This window comes from Arvicanthis niloticus, chromosome 6, assembly GCF_011762505.2.
Source record: "Arvicanthis niloticus isolate mArvNil1 chromosome 6, mArvNil1.pat.X, whole genome shotgun sequence".
In the NCBI taxonomy this organism is placed as follows: domain Eukaryota; kingdom Metazoa; phylum Chordata; class Mammalia; order Rodentia; family Muridae; genus Arvicanthis; species Arvicanthis niloticus.
Window position 1 is genome coordinate 21855950 of NC_047663.1, and position 19994 is coordinate 21875943.

Consider the following 19994-nt stretch of genomic DNA (forward strand, 5'->3'; position numbering starts at 1 on the left):
TCCCCTCCAGTTGCCACGTGGAAAGCCTCTCAGACAAAGCAAGCCAAGAAAATGAGAATTGGAGGCAAAATTCCAAGTAGGATTTAAGGCTTAAGTGCTCCAGGTCCCATCAGGAAAGAAAGAGAATGTTGGACTTGGAGTCAGAGGGCTTGGGCAGCCTTCTCTCTTGTCACTTCCTAGCTGCGTGATCCTTGACCAAGCACATTAGGGAACTGAAAAGCACGTGTTCTACCTACCAAATGAACAAGAAAATAACAGAGCCCTCAGGGACGTGAGGATTTGCATGAGAATGCAATGGAAAGTGTGATGGGTTTAGTTGTCAATTTCACATATTTATTGAACACTTGCTAATACCAAGTCTGAACTAAGGTCTCCGCCGATTCAACACCACCATCACCACAAAAAAAAAAAAAAAAAAAAAAAAAAAAAAAAAAAAAGACTAAGGACTGTGGAGATAACTCAGTTGGTAAGATGCCAGCCAAGCACTTTCTGCTTCAATTCCCCCAAACCTGGTACAGTCCAGTGTGATGGCACCAGCTTGTATTAGTCAACCCTGGAGCGACAGAAACAGGTACATTCCTGAGTGTCCTCTGGCATCCACACTCACATGTGCAAAGGCACATGCTTGTTCACACACATTAAAAAAAAGTAGTACCTCCAAGTTCCCATAATACCTTGAATATCTAACTCAATTAACTGCCTCAACTATACTGGGTTTTTTTTGGTTTTGGGTTTTTTTTTTTAAGTTTAGCCCCCCCAAAGTGGTTGTGACTTAATCAGGAACTTTGTTTTTTTTTTTTTTTTTTTTTTTTTTTAATTTGCTGGTGGGGATTTTTTTTTTTTTTTTTTAAATATTTACTCATTTCATTTTATATGTGAGTGTTTTGCTGCATGTATGCATACCATATGCATGCTTGGTGCCTATGGAGGTCAGAAGAGGGTATCAGATCCCCTGGAACTGGAGTTACATGTGATTTTGAGCCACTGTTTGGGTGCTAGGATGCTAGGAGTTGAACCTGGATGTTCTGCAAAGCAGCCAGTGCTCTTAACCCAAGCCATCTCTCCAGCCCAGACTCTTGTCTTATAAACTGTCTTTCCAGAATTCAGCTGAGCCAGACTTGGTGGCCTGGGTCTTTAATTTTCTTACTCCAAAGACAGAGGTAGGAGGTTCTTGATGAGATCTAGGCTTCCTGGTCTCCATAACAAGTTCCAGGCCAGCCCTGGCTACTTAGTGAGTCTCAAACACAAAACCAGAAACAGAATCCAGCTGAATGGCATATATTAGGAACTGAATTGGGCTGGAGAGATGGCTCAGCAGTTAAGCTCACTGACTGCTCTTCCAGAGGTCCTGAGTTCAATCCCCAGCAACCACATGGTGGCTCACGAACATCTGTTATGGGATCTGATGGGGTAGGCTACAGAGAAGTCTTTCTTTAGGGAATGTTTGGAGATGAAAATGATGTATGTAGCCTGGTGGTGCTAGTGGGTTCCTGAATGGCCACATGTGGTAAAACCCATAGAATTACTCAAATGACATCTGTGCAGGTCAGTTTAGGCTTGCTCTCTTGTTAGCTCCCTCTCACCCCGTTTTTTAGTGCTAGAGAGCAAACCTAGGTACGAGTACATGCTATGAAGCACTCTCCCATAATCTATCTGTTCCTAGTTCTGTTTTCCCTTTTTATTTTGTATCCTTGGCTGACTGATGACTGACTGGATGACAGTATCATAGATAACCGTCTGCTCTTGAAGTCCTTGAGTAACTGAGGACGGCCTTGCATTTCTCATCCTGGTTCCCAGCTTTGGAATGCTGGGATTGCAGGTGTGTACTGCCACCGCGGGTTTATGTGTTGGCAGGGAGCAAACCCAGGATTTGGGGCATGCTAGGCAAGCAGTCTATCAGCTGGGCCACATGTACAGCCTTTTTCTTTGTATTTTTGGAACAGGGTGCTACATTTCCCCAGGCTGGCCTTGTAACTCTCTCTCTCTCTCTCTCTGTCCCAGATAGGCTTTGAGCTGGCAAATCCACTGCCTCTGTCTCCAGAGTAGCTGGAATTACTGTATCTCCAGGCCCAGCTCCCAAGTGCAGTTTACCATACATTAATTACATTTCAATGATTTTATTGTATGTGAATGGGGGTTTTGCTTGCATGTGTATCTAAGCACCATTTGCATGCCTGCTGCCCACAGGAGCCAGAAAAGGCCATCAGAAGCCCTGGTACTAGAGTTACAGACAGTTGTGAGCTGCCATGCGGGTACTGGGAATTGAAGCCGGGTCCTCTAGAGCAGCCGTGCTTCAGCAGGTTCAAAACTCTGAGCCATTTCTCCAACCTGGAGTCAGTAACTTTACCTATTATATTCACTATTGTTGAGATTTTCCTCCCTCCCCCTTCTTCTTCTCCTTCTTCTTCTTCTTCTTCTTCTTCTTCTTCTTCTTCTTCTTCTTCTTCTTCTTCTTCTTCTTCTCTCTCTCTCTCTCTCTCTCTCTCTCTCTCTCTCTCTCTCTCTCTCTCTTTCTTTCTCTCTTCCTTTCTTTAACAAGAAGTTTAAGTTTTATTACAGTTTCAAAGAAAACCCCCAGGGCAGGGCAGACAATGTAAGCAGTTGCCAGGAAGAGGGAGACGGGGAAGAAAAAGAGAAAAGGCCGTGGCCTTTGAGTTCAGCCGGCATGGAGGTCAGCCACACAGTGAACAAACAGCTGCATGTCGGAGACGGGAGCTTTGGAGGAAGAATAAAAAGGTACAAAGTACCAGAGGAGTTGTACTTGGGCTCTAGCTAGACCCTAAAAGGACGAGGTAGAAGCTCTGTGTGCATGTGCGTGTGTGCGTACGCGCGTGCTTGCACACACACACCTTTAATTCCAGCACTGGGGAGGCAGAGGCAGGAGGATCTCTGTGAGTTTGAGGCCAGCCTGGTCTACATAGAAAACTCCAGGACACCCAGGACTATACAGAGAAATCCTACAAATCAAACAACAACAAAGGAAGGGAGGGAGGGAGGGAGGGAGGGAGGGAGGGAGGGAGGGAGGGAGGGAGGGGCAGTAGAGAAGAAAGAAAAGTCTTGTCTTTCTGATTTAGAAAATCTAAGTCAGGGTAGACCCTGTACAGCCTTATGGTGGCTCCCACTGCCATTTGTTTGGCTTTTGAAACAGGACTTGTCTAGGGAGCCCAAGGTATCTTAGAATTCACAATCCTTCTGCCTCAGATACTGGGATCATAGGCATGTGTTATCATGCCTGGCTCCATTGTTGCTGGTTCTTATTTGTTTCTCCTAACAAGTAGAGATGTTGAGTATCTTCTCATGCGCTAATTACCTCTGTGTACCTTCCTTGCCCAAGTAAATATTCCCATCTTTCAGCTATTTCTAATTTGGGCTGTCACTTTATGTATTGTGGGTTAATTGCCTGCCCTTTGGCATTACTTAATAAATGTGTCTCTTTTTGTGATGGAGCCTAGTGCATTGAGACAGGATCTTACACTGTAGTCTAAACTGGCCTGGAACTCAAGGCAATTCTTCTGCCTCCATCTCCTGAGTGCTGGAATTACAGGGATGGAACAGAATCTTGTTTTTTACTGTCCTCTGCTCTCCACTCGGCTTTTGAGAGCCAGCCATGTCGGTGCACACAAGCTGCAGGTCAGTTACTTTGCTTGCTGTACCCATCCATCCCTTGCTGAAGAATAGCTTGGCTCTAGTTTGGGGTCACATCAAATTGTGCTGTAGGGACAACTTCACAAGTGTTTCCTGGCACATGGGTGTGTGAGATTCTCATTAATGTATACCTAGGAGTAGACCTGTGTGTGTGGGGGTGGGGTGCTAGGGATTGTGATTTTTACTAGGTACTGTCAGTTTCCAAAAGAGTTGCACAACTTACCTACCCTCCGTCTGTAGTTAGGTGCCTTCCTTAGGCCTCAGTTTCTCCAGTGTATTCTTTAGAAAATAAGAGTTTAGATGGTTGGATTTCTTTTTCTTTCTTTCTTTTTTTAATCTTTCCTTCCTTTTTCTTTCTTGCATGTGTATGCATGTTAGTTTACATGCATGTGTAAGTGTGCCCACTCTAGAGGGGTATGTTGGCTCCTCTGCTCTGTCACTTTGGTCCCCTGAGGCAGGGTCTCTCAATGGACCTGGAGTCAGGCTGGCAGTCAGCAAGCCCCAGTGATCTTGTTTCTGTCCTCCAATCATGCTAGGGTTTACAGATACATGTGGCCACACCCGACTTTTTACATGGGTGCTGGGGATTCCAACTCTTCTCTCATGATAGCACCTCAAGTGTTCTTATCCTTTGAGTCATCTCCCAATGAGCCATCTCCTCATCTCTCAGTGGTTAGATTTCTAACTCTTTTGGTTCTGATATTCTTGGAATACGTGGGTCAAGGAGCTCCGAAGAAGAGGCAGCATAAGAGTGTGAGCATCCTTGAGGAAGGATATTAAGAGTGTGGGTATGAAGCACATCCCACAGGTGTGTGTGTTGGCATGGAACCCAGCTGGTGGTGGTCTTTTGTGAGAAGTTGGGGTCTAGCTGGAGGAGGTAGATCTGTGGTGGTGAGCTTTAGGATATATTACTCACCTGTCTTCACCTGGTCCTCCCTTGGCCTTGGCTTCACCTTGGTCTCTTCTTGGCTGTCTTGAGGTGAACAGCTTCGGCCTGTGTCTTCTGCTACCCGCAGTATTCTGCCCAAAATAGGCAAGCCCAAAGCAATGGATTCAGCTGGTCTCGGACTGAAACCTTGGAAACCATGACCCAAAATAAGCCTTTCTTCCTTTTAGCTGCCTTAGATATTTGTCTCAGGAACAAAGAAGAAACATCTAGGATTTGTCTGCCAAATATCCTTGGGGGACACATTGTCTTAAACTCTTCTTTTTTCATTCATTCATTCATTCATTCATTTTTATTCATTCATTTATTCGAGCATGTGTGTGTGTATGTGTGTTCATGCTCACCACTTGTATATCAAGGTCAGAACTGGAACTCTCTGTGTAGACCAGGCTGGCCTTAAGTTTGAGATGCTCCTGCCTTTGACTCTTAAGTATAGGAGTACCAAGGGCCCATATGGTCCTTAAGTCCTAATCACTTTATTGACACATTCATTCCAGTGTTTATCCAGTGATGTGGGCAGTGAGTGACCAGGGATAAACAGTGAAATGAGGAAGCCCCACCCAACAGGATCTCACTTCTCTCCTTCAGCCACAGCAGGGTGTAGGGCTAAGGACAGGAACTTAATGATGAGATCATTACCAAGGCAATGTGGTGGGTTGAACAAGAATGGGCCCTATTGGCTCATTTATTTTAATTGTTAGTCGTCTGTAGGCACACACTTTTCTCAACCTACTTTAATAAGGGTTCAACCTCCCCACTAGCCCACCACCCACCAGAGGTAGTGAAAAAGAAAGGTTATTAGGATATGGAGGAAGTGGACCTGTTTAGAAATAGTTCTTTGGGGCGATTCCAATCTTCATTGTTCTCAGTCCAGTCGACTGGCGAATACCAAACATGAATCAGCAGCTGCAGTCCAGTCCATTCAGCAGACACCACACATGAATCAGCAAGGGCAGTTCAATCCAGAAGAAACTGAGAGGCTCACCAACTGGTTCAAGTCTGAGGAAGTGGAAAGAAGCCACAGGAACCTCATAAGAAGTTCTTTGGCGAGTTTCCCTGTCTGAACATAGTCACCAAAGGCCAAGCTCAGCAACCCAATGTAAGGCAAACCAATACATTCCTGTTGTCAGTAAAGACTCAAGAGGTGGAGCAAGGCAGACCAATGCTAGAACTCCCACTGTCTGTGGGTCATATTTATATTATTTTTAAGCATCATTCGTCCTTTCATGTGTCTGATGTAGCAAAACATCCTTTCACCCGTGTCTGCTTCAGCTTAACATTCTTTCACCTGTGTGCCCCGGAAAGACATCATTTGACGTAACTGACTTTCCAAAGAAACTGAAAGTTTCCACTTCAGTCGGCAAGGAGTGGCACTCCTTGAGAAGGATAGAAGGTGTGGCCTTGGAGTAGGTGTGGCCTTTGGAGGAAGTGTGTCACTGGAGGTGGGCTTTGAGGTTACAGAAGCCCAAGCCAGACCCAGTGGGTCTCTCTTCTTGCTGTTTGTAGATCCAGATGTAGAACTCTTAGTGACTTTTTTTTTTTTTTTTTTTTTTTTTGGTTTTTCGAGACAGGGTTTCTCTGTGTAGCCCTGTCTGTCCTGGAACTCACTCTGTAGACCAGGCTGGCCTCGAACTCAGAAATCCGCCTGCCTCTGCCTCCCAAGTGCTGGGATTAAAGGCGTGCACCACCACTGCCCGGCTCCTAGCCACGACGTCTCTAGCACCACGTCTGCCTGCATGCCATCATGCTCCCAATCATGACAATAGACTAGACCTCTAAAACTGCAAGCAAGCCCCAATCAAATCCTTTCTTTTTAAAGAGTTGGTCACGGTGTTTCTTCACAGCAATAGAACGGTTGGACAGAAGCTAGTACCAAACAGCAGGGTATCGCTATGACAGGCCTGAGCATTCTGCTTATTGGCAGAACGTAGACTTTGGATTAGGAAAACAGTTGAATACTTTAAGCTGGGCTTAATGGGCCATACTAGTAGGGCCATGAAAAACAATGGTGCAGAGAAAAATGTATATTATGACAGTCCTGCTTAAGAGGTTTCAGAGGAAAAGAATATTAGTAAGTGGCCCAGAGACTGTTCTTGTGATGTTTGGGTGAAGAATGTAGCTGTTTTTTGCCATTGTTCAAAAAAAAAAAAAATCTGCCTGAGACCAAATTGAAGAGTTTTTGGATTAATGGTGTTGTAGAAAAGAGATCAAGACAGTTTAATACTGGCTGTCTCATGTGGTAGTAGTGGTCACTCTCATGCAGATTGTGATGCTTTGTATATGCTCCGCCCAGGGAGTGGCACAATTAGAAGGTGTGGCCCTGTTGGAATAGGTGTGTCGCCATGGGCGTGGGCTTTAAGACCCTCATCCTAGCTGCCTGGAAGCCAGTCTTCCACTTGCAGCCTTCAGGTGAAGATGTAGAACTCTCAGCTCCTCCTGCACCATGCCTGCCTGGATGCTGCCATGCTCCCACCTTGATGATTATGGACTGAATCTCTGAACCTGTGAGTGAGCCCCAATTAAATGTTGTCCTTATAAGAGCTGCCTTGGTCATGGTTCTGCTCACAGCAGTAAAACCCTAACTTAGACACAGATCTATAATGAAAAGGAGCAGGCTGAGCAAGGAAAATTACAAAATGTAGTTTTGAAGAGAAAAGAAGCATCAGAAAATGAAAGTCCAGGGCTCGAGGAGATAGAGTTAAAAGAAAAGTCTGATGCTAAATGAAATAAAAGGAATAGTAGCCTCACGGCACAGCCTTGCCCAGCCTGTGAAAAGGATTTAAAGAAAAGCTTAAGTGAAGGAAATCATGAATTACAGAAAGCTAATGCAAATGCAAGTGAACAAAGGGGGCGCGTTCCAGCCACAGCAAGCAGTGCAACTTGGCAGCTTTGTCCACACGGTTCTGGATTTAGAGTCAACGATACAAGAAAGGCATTGTAGAATCTCCCTCTGCAGCTAAGGGAAGCTGCTGAGCTAGGCACATATCAGGGGTGTCTCTAAACTGAGGCCCAGACAGAGGCCGGCCATTGTGTGAAGCTGTGAAGTTAAAGCCTCGATCGCTTTGGAAACCCCAAGCTATTGGAGATGCCAGAGCCATAAGATAACCTGCCAAGGAAAGTTGCTAACAGCGAGTGGATCCAGCCCAAGAGAAAAGTATGTTGCAGTCAACAAAGCTGAAAGGAGTTGGAGATCTGAAGAATGCTTTGACATGAGACACAGAGGGGCAGAATTTGGAGCCTTGCTTTGGTCCAATAGTTTCTCACTAGGCTCCCTTTCTTCCCTTCTGGAATTGTAATGTATATTCTGGGCCCTTGTGTGTTGGAAGTATGTGATTTGCTTTTTAATTTCATAAGGTTACAGTTAAGATTGCCTTGGGTCTCAGAAGAGACTTGGAACTTTGGACTTCTAAACATTGTGGAGACTCTGCTAGACTAAGGGGATTCTCTAAGTTAGACTGAATGCATTTTTGCATTGTGATATGGTTACAATCTTACGGAGGCCATGGAGTGGTTTTGATGGTTTAATAAGATTGGCCTCCCTTGGCTCATATATTTGAATTCTTAGTCATCAGGGCGTGGCACTCCTTGAGAAGGGTAGGAGTTGAGGCCTTGTTGGAGTAGGTGTGGCCTTGTTGGAGGAAGTGTGTCACTAGGGGTGGGCTTTGAGGTTTCAAAAACCCAAGTCAGACCCAGTGGCTCTCTCTTCATGCTGCCCCGCCTGTGGATCCAGATGTGGAACTCTCAGGTACTGCTCCAGCACCTTGTGTGCCTGCATGCTGCCATGCTTCCCGCCATGACAATAACGGAGTTAACCTCTAAAACTGCAAGCAAGCCCCAATCAAATGCTTTCTTTTCTAAGAGTTGGTCATGGTGTCTCTTCACAGCAATAGAACACAAAGACGGGCAGGTTGCTCACCTGCAAACTGTCGTTAATTCTCAGCTCAAGCTGTGGCCATGAGAAGCATCTGCTAGAACCCTTGTCTTCTGTAGCGTTGCTGCCCAATAAATTAGTTGACGTGAGCCAAGGCATGCCTTTAACCACAGCACCCAGGAGGCAGACAGGCAGGCCTCTGTGACTTATATATAGGCCATCCTGTTCCAAATAGAGAGCCCAGGCCAGCCTGGGCTGCACAGTGAAAACCTGTTTCCAAACAAACAAAACCTAAAAATAATTAGCTGACGTGGATTAAAATCTAGGAGGGAGCCGCTAGTCAGTCTAAGATCTTCACAAGTGAAGAATGCCGGAAGAATGAGCCTGGGGATAGTGCTTGTAACCTTTATAATACTGATGCACAGACCGGTCCAGAAGAGGCTAGGTGTGGGTATAACGGGAAAAGCAGAAGACTTGGAGCTTTTGAATAAGATACCAGAACAGTAAGAAGATGGGGCCCAGTTTGATTAGCACAGATCAAAGGAACCTCTCTGGTATCTCACATAGCTATTTTTCCTCCCTCCTTCTTTTCCTTCCTCTCTTTCTGTCTCCCCTTCTTTTTTTGGAGACAGAACCTCGAACTAACCACATATCCCAGGATAGATCTTTGCCTCTGTTTCCCAAGTGCGAGGATTATATATAGACTTGCGCTACCATGTCCAGCTTCCAACAGATACTTTCTTTTTTTCTCTTTACTTACTGTGATGGTTTGTATATGCTCAGCCCAGGGAGTGGCACTATTAGAAGGTAGGGCCCTGTTCAACTAGGTGTGGCCTTTTTGGAATAGGCATGGCACTGTGGGGGTGGGCTTTAAGACCCTCATCCTAGCTGCCTGGAAGCCAGTCTTCCACTCACAGCCTTCAGATGAAGATGTAGAACTCTTAGCTCTTCTTGCACTATGCCTGTCTGGATGCTGCCATGTTCTTGCCTTGAAGATAATAGGCTGAACCTCTGAACCTGTAAACCAGCCCCAATTAAATGTTGTCCTTAGAAGAGTTGCCTTGGTCACAGCAGTAAAACCCTAACTAAGACACTTACTTTCCTTTTTCTTTTTTAAAACCAGTCCAACCCATGCCTAGCAGCACTTTGATGAGGTGGGTGGGTAGGGGCGCTCCATCCTTCAGCAAATATTTGTTGAGCACTTCCTAAGTGCCAAGACCTTATTCAAAGAAGGAAACATCAGGATTCCATCACCAGGTACAAAATATAGCCCTGAAGAATAATTTAATAAAAGTGGAATCGAAGGAGCCCAGGGCAAGTACAATTTGCAGTCTTTTAAAACGTTGTGTTCATTCTTTGTGAATGTCACATCATGTACCCCAACCCCATTTATCTTCCTGTCCCCCTTAGTATCAATCATTGGAATTCTCCACCAAAAAGAAAATTAAAATAAAACAAAGCATCTCATCCTGGAAGCTGTAGTGTGTCACATAGTATATATACCCTGTAGTGTGTCACATAGTATATATACCTTTTCATCCACTTTTTTTTTTTTTTTTTTTTTTTTTTTTTTGGTTTTTCAAGACAGGGTTTCTCTGTATAGCCCTGGCTGTCCTGGAACTCACTCTGTAGACCCAGCTGGCCTTGAATTTAGAAATCCACCTGCCTCTCTCTGCCTCCCAAGTGCTGGGATTAAAGGCATGTGCCACCACTGCCCAGCTTTGTCCACTCTTCTTTACCTGCACATGTTCACTGCTATGAGTCAGTGGTCTGGTTTGAGGCCTTCGCCTTCTGCTATACTATCAATACTGGAGCTTCATTGGAAAGTCGTCTCAGAGTTCCTGTTGTTGGCCTATAGAGACCCTGCAGCTTTGGATCTGTAGGACCAGCCCCAGCTGTTCCATCAGTTCATACTTGATGTAGATGTTGGGGTGGGCCAACACAAAGCCCTGGATGTGGACCTGAGTGGTGGCTGAGTTGGTCAGCTCACCAGCTCTCCTGCACCATGCCACCAGGTCAAGCTTCAGGCAATTAGCAATTTTTATTGATTTTGCCAAACTGACATAAAAAAGCTTATAGTTGTTTCTTACCTGGATACTTGTTTGTTTAGGAGTGTTCTTATTTATTTTTAATTTCTTTCTTTTTCTGTTTCTTTTTCTCTCTTTTTTGTTTGTTTGTGTGTGTGTGTGTGGGGGGGGTTCCTTCAAGACAGGGTTTCTTGTGTAGCCTTTGCTGTCCTGGAACTCACTGTGTAGACCAGGCTGGCCTTGAACTCTGAGATCCTGCTGCCTTTGCCTCCCAAGTGCTGGGATTAAAGGTATACACCACCACCACACAAGCTGTGTCCTTTTTTTTTTTTTTTAATTATGTTTATTGGTGTTTTGCCTGCATGTTCATCTGTGCCATGTATGTGCCTGCTGCTTGCAGAGGCCAGAAGAGGGCATCAAATCTCCTAGAACTAGAGTTACAAAAGAGTTGAGCTGCCTTGTGGGGTGGTGGGAATTGAACCTGGGTCCTGGAAGAGCATCAAGAGCTCTTAACAGCTGAGACATCTCTCTAGCTGCAGTGTTTTGTTTTGCTTGGATAAAATCTTAGTGTATAGCTTAGGCTTTCCTCAAACTCCTGATCATCCTTCCTGAGGCTCCTGAATGCTGAGATTATTGGATTATTTTCCCACATCTGTTCTCCATCTGTGAGTGAGGACCCTTTAGGGGGGCTTTGAATGACCCTTTCATAGGAGTTGCATATCAGATATCCTGCATATAAGAGATTTAAATTGTGATTCATTATGGTAGCAAAATTACAGTTATGAAGTAGCAACAAAATAATTTTATGGTTGGGGTCAGCACAACATGAAGAACTGTATTAAAGGGTCGCAGCATTAGGAAACTTGAGAATACTGCCTTACCACATTCTGCTGGAAATTTCTTTCTTCCTTTTTTTTTTTTTTGTTGTTTTTTTTGTTTTTTGTTTTTTTTTTTTTTTTTTTTTTTATGTGTATAGCCCTGGCTATTCTGGAACTTGCTTTGTAGACCAGGCTGGCCTTGAACACACAGAGATTCACCTGCCTCTGCCTTCCAAGTGGTGGGACTAAAAGTGTGTGCCACCATGCCAGACTGAAGGTTATTTTTTCTAACCAAAGGGATAGTTGTGTCGTAGACCAGGCTGTCGGAAAATCATAGAGACCTACCTGCCTATTAAAAAAAAAGTTATTATTGTATCTATGTAAGGGGGCATAGGTACTACACGTGTATGCGTGTGGAGGTCAGAGGACAATTTTGTGGAGCCATTTTTCTTTAATTGCCTTTATGTGGTTTTGGTGATGGAACTCACATCATCTTTGTGGAGCAAGTTATTTACCTGCTTAGCCATTTTTCTAGGACACCCCACAGGTGATTCACATTAACTACAGTCTTCTGGCTAGCCTGTGAAGACTAGCTAGTCCGTTGTTGTTCCAGCATTTGCGAAGCTGAGGCAGAGGATAGGCGGTCAAGGTTGTTCTCTATACAATGGGTTTAAGAACAACCTGGGTTACATGTTACTCTGACAGAAAACAAACAAAAGGGCCTGAATTTGAGTAACTTCAGAGAAGATATTTACTTTGGGAGAAGTGATCCCTCACAGAGATTTGGTTAGGTTATAGGCCTCTCCCTCAACTTCAGGAGCAAGGGACACTATAAACTGTTATTTCTAAAGAATGAGTATGAGGGAAGGGACCAAAAAAAAAAATGACATCATCAAGAAGCACACGCCGGTCAAGCATGGGTAAAAGAAGTTCAGCCATCCAAAGGCTGGCTGAAACGGGCCTGGGAGTTGGGGGCCTTGGGAAAGTGTTTGCCCAGGAGAGTGTTGCAACATTGTTGCAGGGAGCTTTTGACCCAGGGTTTTTGCCAGGGGCGCAGCCATGCTTTTCTCTGCACCCTGGGCTGATGTATCACCTGAGCTGATAAGAGAATGGTTCTGGCCTCCTTTCTAGAGCTGTAAAATTGTTAGTTTCTGGGACCGGCTAGGAAGACATACTGGGACTAAGGTACAAGCAAGAGAGGCTTCCACTCCAGGGAAGCATTGAATTGGAGTCCTGATTTCCAGGACGTTCTGCTTTCATATATTCTGCCCCACAAGTTCTCGGGCCCCTGTTAGGCTGGGCGCTCCAGTTTTGGGTTTGGAAAATATGTTCTATCTCTCACAAGTAACAGAAAAGAAGAGGAGGCTGTTCATTGCTTTCAGTGCAATAAGGTTAGGGGAGGGAGCAAGAGGTTGGGCATGGATGGCCCCAGTCCTAGGTTTTAATCTTGGATAAATGATCAGCTCCGCCCAGATCCGCGCTCAGGTGAGCCTGTAAGAGGACTCGCGTTGGGACTGACGTCCTTCTGGCCTCACTAGTTTACCCCTTCCTCCAATCTATGCCCTGCGTCGGGCGGTCTGATTGTATAGCATGGTCGTGTAGTTTGGCTCTAGTAAATTCCATGGGTAGGGTTCCAGGAGAGGAGAGGCGCCACGTGTGAAAGGAAAATAGACGTAGCTTTCAAAAGCAGGTCGGACACACTGGGTTTGGTGTGGCGGCTAACTAGCGCTTGGGATAAGAAAGTCAGTTGCTCCCAGGGGAGGAAGGAAGGGGACGCCAGGTCCTGCGAGAAGTGCTACAGCCTTTTGGGCCAACAACCCCCTCCCTCAGCTCCCCAACCCGGCGGCTGGCCGGCCCAGCCCCTGAAGCGATCAGGCCACAGCCCCCAGTCTCGTAGGTTCTCCTCCTCGAACCGCCCGGCCCATCTCCCCATCCTAGGCCCCGCCCACGGCCCCGCCCACTTCCAGGACTACAAGTCCCATCAGCCCCGGGTCATGCCTGAGGGCGGGGTCACCGCAGTAGCGAATGGGGAGGAGTCTAGAGCTCAGGCTAGGGAACGCGTGTGCCCAATCGCCGGGCTGCTTGGCCTGTGAGCTGATGGGGGGCGGGGAGGAGCCCGCTTGGGCCGGGACAAAAGCTGGATCCCCGGGAGCTGCAGGCGGCTGGAGCGATCCAGGGAGTTGGGGTGAGCTGGTGCTTACGGACAGAGAGCCGCACTCGGGCTTTCTCGAAGAGGTGAGTACCGCAATCGTAGGCGCGGGTGCGACCCCCGAGTACCCACTAAGCTTCCTGCTTCCCTCCCCCAACCCGGAACCACCCCCGGGCTCGCTGACTGGGAGCTCCCGCGCGCTCTCGGCACCTGCTCGGAAGTTTTGTGCGGGTCTCGGCTTTATAGTAGCCTTCGCCCCAGCCGCGGGCCGCGTGTCTACACCCTTCCAATCCTTTTCTGGTTCATGGGAGTTTGCACATTGCTTGCCACCGACCTTGCTTCTCCTCCCTCCTCCGGATTGCTTTTACACGTCCTGCTTCTCCTCAGCTCCACCCAGGGCCAGCTCTCGAGTCTCCTCGGGCTTTTTTGGGACACTTTTTTGGGCCCCATTCGGGTTCCCCACCGGATGCCGAGGCGGGTAGTAGAGATGGCGGTGGCTACTTTCCCCACGCCGGCCGCTTACAAGGCAAACTCAAGCAGGCCCATCCTATTCTGTGATGAATCCCTTAAGCTCTATGTCGAAGTGGAGGGAGTGGGCCCTGGCCACGCCGGGTCGTGCTGCTTCAGAGTGCCTGAGGCCTTGCTTCGAGGACTTGGCTTCGGAGCGTCGGCGCTGGATGGGCTCGCCCTGCTAAGGAGCTCCCTACTGGTGCAGCCCCCAAACAACAGATGGTCGGAGTGCTTAGGAGTCTGGACGAGACAAGCTCCTAGGGTGTGTGTGTGTGTGTGTTTGTGTGTGTGCGCGCGCGCGCTCGCTCGCGGTGTGCGTGCAAAGGATGCTACCTCTTCCTCCTGTCAGGCCTGGCAGAGGTCCAGTCCCCAAAGCCGGCTGCTTTCTCCAGTCTTGAAGTTCTGCCATGAGGGGATCCCTCCTGACATAATTTTGGGAAGGACAGCATAAGGCGCTTTAGACTGCCAGCCCACCCTGTCTTTCCCCGAATTAACTTTTTCAGTATTTCAGGTTTCTTTTTAATATCGAGAGATAACTGCCCCGGAAGGATCTTTTCCACCTCTCAGGAAGCTGCTTAAACATCCCCCGTGGGGGTGGGGGGCAGTAAAAGGATGCCTTGAAGATAGAGTAGCTGCTGTTTTTAATCTCCATTTAGACACTGTCGGCTGCACCAGGGAATACTCAAGAGAATTCTGCCCCATTCCTTTGCTATAGGGATTGCTTGCTTGTTGTCCCCTTTCCTTGCCCATCCCTTAAACTGAGAGTGTTTTGTTGACCCTAAGAAACATCCTCATTGGGTCCCAGAGGAACCTTCTTAAAAAGCATTCTTCATTCATTCCTCCTTCCCTCTGGGCTGCTCCTGAGGCCTCTGAGTGAATTCAGTCCTGGGCACTCACTGTAGAAAATAGCCCATTCAACTCAAAAGCTTCTTTTCTTGGAGAGAGAGAGAGAGACAGAGACAGAGAGACAAAGACAGAATGTGAGTGTGTGTGTTCATATATGTACATGTGTAGGTCCCTGTGCATGCTAGATTCTTGGGCATGGTTTCCCATGAAGAGTTTGCTGGTTATTGTTACCAGGTAACAGTTCTTTGGGGGAGCAGGCCCTCGGCTCTGCTGTGAAGCCATCCATCACAAATTTGATCATAGCGTGATGAGCAGCCGAGAAAGGGTTTGAGGTGTTGTTGGGGGTCTCCAATCCCAGATTTGGATTTACTTTGTCTCATGTTCCTAATAACAGAAGTTTTTACACACTTGAGTACGTGCATACTTCCCTTCGGGTATTTCCATGCTTTTTAGATTCTCTGAAAGAACCTCAAAGATCCGCTGCTCTGGAGAGCAGTGAATCGATGAGTGAAGTTTTGATTGATCTCCACTGAGGCCTCCCTGGATGTATGAGCTACCCTGCTGAGAAGCCAGGCCCTTCCTCCAGTTATTCTATGAGTCCTTTGTCTCTGCCTTCCCTGCTAAACCAAGGTGCTCTGGTGGCACATCTTGTTTTTGGTAAACTGGCAAATTTTTCTTGTATCATCTCCCTGTTATTTTGTCTCCTGAAGGGAGACAACCCTCCATACCACCCTGCACCATCTCAAGGAGAGAGACTCTGCCGGGCGGTGGTGGCGCACGCCTTTATTCCCAGCACTTGGGAGGCAGAGGCAGGCGGATTTCTGAGTTCGAGGCCAGCCTGGTCTACAGAGTGAGTTCCAGGATAGCCAGGACTACACAGAGAAACCCTGTCTCAAAAAAACCAAAAAAAAAAAAAAAAAAAAAAAAAAAAAAAAAAAGGAGAGAGACTCTAAGATCTGAGACTTAAGACAATTGTCCTTTCCTTCAGTTGCCTAAGGTTGTGTTTTTCCTTCGTCCTTCCCTTAGTTGGGTCTTAGGGTCTCTTTTAGGAGGTACTTTGTTCTGGGGACTGTGGTCAGTCTTCTGTCAACTGGTTTATGCTTAGGCTTAGCCAAGGGGCTTTCTCTCTCCTGCTGTGTGTGATCCTGTGTGTTGAAGCTGTATGAATGGCTGGAAGTGGTCAGTGCCCCCCCCCCTTCTGATTAAGGTGCCCTGGGCTGCATTCTGTTTGGGAGGTGGGTAGGGGTGGGTGTGCCCATTCGATTTCAGGACCAGTTTTTCTGGTCTGAGTCAAGAAGATTGGGAAATGGAACTGAAGTGGGTGGGGGTGGAGGACTCGGGGGCAGTGGGGCTGGTTGGGGCGTCTCCTTCAGAAACTAAGAAGGAGTTACAAGCCATCTCAGGAGAAGCCCCTTTCCAGCTTTGAGCCAGGCTGAATGTGTCCATTGTGGTGAGTTGTTAGAGACAGAGGGAGGCAGCCCAGGGCTAGCAGCATCTGAAGCCTCTCCCGCAGTGGCCTGTTGGCAGGGGAGTTCAGTGTGGCCCTGTGACACTTACCTTCCCCCCCCCCCCCCACTAGGAGAGAACTCTAACCTTCCTGGATGTGTCAGCCAGCCAGCTCCTTAACTCCCTCTCTTGACTTTTTTTCTTGAGCAAATTCAACAGCTTCCATTTTGGCTCTCTGGGAGAGGCCGGGCAGCTTGTCTTGGTCTAGGCAGGCACTTGGCATAACTGTGTTGTTTCCTTTCCCCATCTCTTCTTGGTATTCTCCACAAGCTGCTTTAGGGGAGAGTGGATGTGTCTGGCAAGGTAGTGGGCAGGAAGGATGAGAGAATTCTTGTAGACTCTCCTGAGTCGAACAGGGCCGCCAGTCTTGGTGAGCCAGGCTTCTTGGGCAAGTTCACTCCCTCCCTCTGAATTTCGATTCTTTGTCAGAGAAATGGGATTATGAATCTTAGTGGACTTGATGTGAACTCCACCAAGTTATTTCTTATAGTGCTGGGGAGCAAACCCTGGGCCTTCTGTGTGCCAACCAACGAGCTTTGCTTGCAGCTCCTAAGATGAGTTTTTCTACACGTTACCAAAGATAGCTTCTGCTTTCCTCCCAGTCCTGGCTCAGTTAAGGAGTGACTAGTACAGGGTGGTCCCCAGAGAGACCTCTGTTTTGCTTAGAGGATTTTGCTCCAAGCTAACAGCTAAGATGACTCAGTGGGTTGCATGGGATGATCTGTAGGGCATAGTTCCCTGCCTGCCCTGTGACTGCTGTGTACTTGGAGGTAGGAGTCTAGTGTCCTGGTAGAAAAGAGCTTTGAGGTAACTTTCCTTCCTCCTACCCTATCAGGGCCTGTACTCTATTAGGGAACAGGGGATATATGTGAGTGAGTCAGGCTGAGAGGGGATGAAACCTGGGGGGGGGGGGGGGGAACAAGGCCAAAATGACTGTGAAGTGTTCTTCACAGGTCATAGGACATGAAGAATAGTTCAGTGTGTCTGGGCCCACCTCAGAGAACAGTATTCACATTTGGATCTGACTCTTGGAGTTCCTAGCTTCCCCTTTGATCTGCCTTTTGCTCTGGACTGAAGGTGCTTGTGGCCAGCTAGTTTGCCCAGAGGGAATAGAGACAAGGTTAAGGTCAAGCCAAGAGTTCCAGAGGAATTGTACTGGTTTTTGTTGTTCTGTTCTCCCTTCCCTTTTCCCTCCCCCTCTCCTGCCTTCCCCCTTCCTTCCTCCTTTCCCTCCCTCCCTCCCTCTTTCTCTTTCTTTCTCCTTTTAAGACTGGATCTCATATGGCCCAGGATGGCCTTGACCTTGTGATTCTTCCCCCTCTACCTCCCAGGTGAGGGGAATTATGGGAAGACACTACTGTATCTGGTGCCACCTTCATATTTTTTATGATTTCCTCACCTCTAGGTCTAGATTTGTGCTGATGACAATGCTGCTGCTTTGGTGACACCTTCCATCCCCTGCTACCAGGGCGACCATCTTTCTTTTGAGAAAAGCCAAGATCTAGTTTTATTGTTTGGGGGCAGCTGGGAGTAGACCCAACCTGTTGGTTTGACCTTCCTGCCCAAACTGACCAACCGGTTCCCCTTCCTCTTGCAGGTAAACCAGGTCCCTCAGCAGCCATGTCAGCCAAGGCAATTTCAGAGCAGACTGGCAAGGAACTCCTTTACAAGTACATTTGTACCACCTCAGCCATCCAGAACCGGTTCAAGTATGCCCGGGTTACCCCTGACACAGACTGGGCCCATCTGCTGCAGGACCACCCATGGCTGCTCAGCCAGGTAAGCTGTGCTTGCACCCTGAGCCCTTCTTTCCAGCTCAGGCTCTGAGGAGGAGAAAGCATTTGATTTGTTGGAGGTGTCCCAAGGAGTTCCATGATTGCAGATTTGCGTCTGTGTCTGCAGCCGGCTGAGCAGGGTCTTGAGTTTACTCTGGGCCCTTCCTATGGAACCAGACAGACTGGTATCCAAATCACACCTCTCCATTTATGAACCGTGTGGCCTGGGGCAAACCATTTCACTTCTCTTGAGTTAGGTTCCCCATCTGTCAAATAGGGATAACACTTTATGAGCTATAAGGATTAGCAAGAACATCCAGGAAGCGTTTAGTGTGCTGTCCAGCAGTTGGTAGAGGCTCAGTTAAAAAAAAAAAATCAATTATGTCTGGCATGATGGTGCCTTTAATCCCAACACTTGGGAGGCAGAGGCAGGAGGATCTCTGTGAGTTTCAGGCCAGCCTGGTCTACAAAGTGAGTTCTAGACAGCCAGGAATATTACACAGAGAAACACTGTCTTGAAAAAACAAAACAGACAAACAAACAAAAGTATACTTCCCCAAAGTGGAACATCTCAGGACGTTTAAGAAGTGGGACCTTGAGGCTAGAGAGATGGCTCAGGGATAAAGATGGGGTACTCTTCTTGTAGAGGACCTGGGTTTGGCTCCAGCTTCCACTTGGCAGCACACAACCATCTGTAACTCTGTTTCCAGGTGATCTGATGTCCTCTCTGACATACATATAGGCAAAGCACACCTACACCTAAGAATGAATAAATAAACAAGTGGGACCTTGTACTTTGTGAAAATGGCTGATGGCTGAGCATGGAGGAGACCAGCCTGGAGTAGAAGCTCTTAAGATCCCTTTACAGTGTCTTTGGGGCGGCTCTGGGAAACCCTTAGACTTCCTTGGCAGGCCCAGACAAGGCCTTATGATGTTTTGTTTTTTCCTTTCTGAGGCAGCTGGGATGGTAGTGGATTTCCTGGTACTGGAGCTAGGGACTGATTTGCCTGGCCTGTTGTGGTTAGTGTTTAAAGGGGGATGGGCTTGATCAGATTATCTCCAAAGGGCCCAAGTCTTAGAATACAAGTATTGGTCCACGTTTTAAACATGGTTTGATGATGCAGCTAATACCTCACGTGGAGAAAGCAAGAGATTGCTCATTCAGCAGATGTCTACCGAGTGTCTACTCTGTGCCAAGCTCATCCTAGCTGTCTCCTGGTGGTCAAAAGATTTGGCTGAGGTAGTTGAGGAAAGCTTCTGGGCAGGAAAGTGACCCTGATGGATAAATGTGAACTAGATCTGGAAGCAGGGTGATCAAAGCCATATAACTTCACTCCCTCATTCCCTTTTCCTTCCCCAACCCCTTTCATTCCAGAGCTTGGTTGTCAAGCCAGACCAGCTGATCAAACGTCGAGGAAAGCTTGGCCTAGTCGGGGTCAACCTCTCTCTGGATGGAGTCAAATCCTGGCTAAAACCTCGACTGGGACATGAGGCCACCGTGAGTCTTGGTGTAGGGAGGTCAGGGTGGTAACAAACAACATGGTGACCTTCAGATCGACCAACCCAAGGCTCATAGCCTAACCAGTCCCATAGCAACAGAGAAAAAGATGGAGTATGGACTGCAGCTCAGTCTTGTTGGTCATTCTCAGCTCCCTCCTCAGAAGATCAATCCATTGATACTGTTTGATAAGATGCACTACAGTTGTAACCCCAGAGCAATTAGGAAGCTAGAAGCTGTGACCGCCAACATGGAGATAGGACTCCCACTTATTCTGAGAACTGCTTACTCTCCAGGTGACATGGTTACCACAGAGGAGCTGCATAGTTGAGAGGCAAGGAAGACAAATAGGTTGGAGAGCCATGGATGGAGACAGTTATTAATGCCGAAGACTAAATTCAGT

General features: G+C 47.3%; 1 protein-coding gene across 2 annotated transcripts in view; it reads left to right on the forward strand.

The window, feature by feature from the left end:
• Positions 1–13408: 13408 nt before the first annotated feature.
• The window catches only part of Acly (ATP citrate lyase), a 49206-nt gene continuing 42620 nt past the window's right edge, over positions 13409–19994 (forward strand). For both annotated transcript variants that reach the window (XM_034504687.2, XM_034504688.2), the window contains exons 1-3: positions 13409–13542; positions 17916–18097; positions 19469–19591. In XM_034504687.2, the coding sequence (XP_034360578.1) occupies positions 17939–18097; positions 19469–19591 (282 nt within the window). In that variant the 5' untranslated portion in view covers positions 13409–13542; positions 17916–17938. The remainder of the gene's footprint in view (positions 13543–17915; positions 18098–19468; positions 19592–19994) is intronic.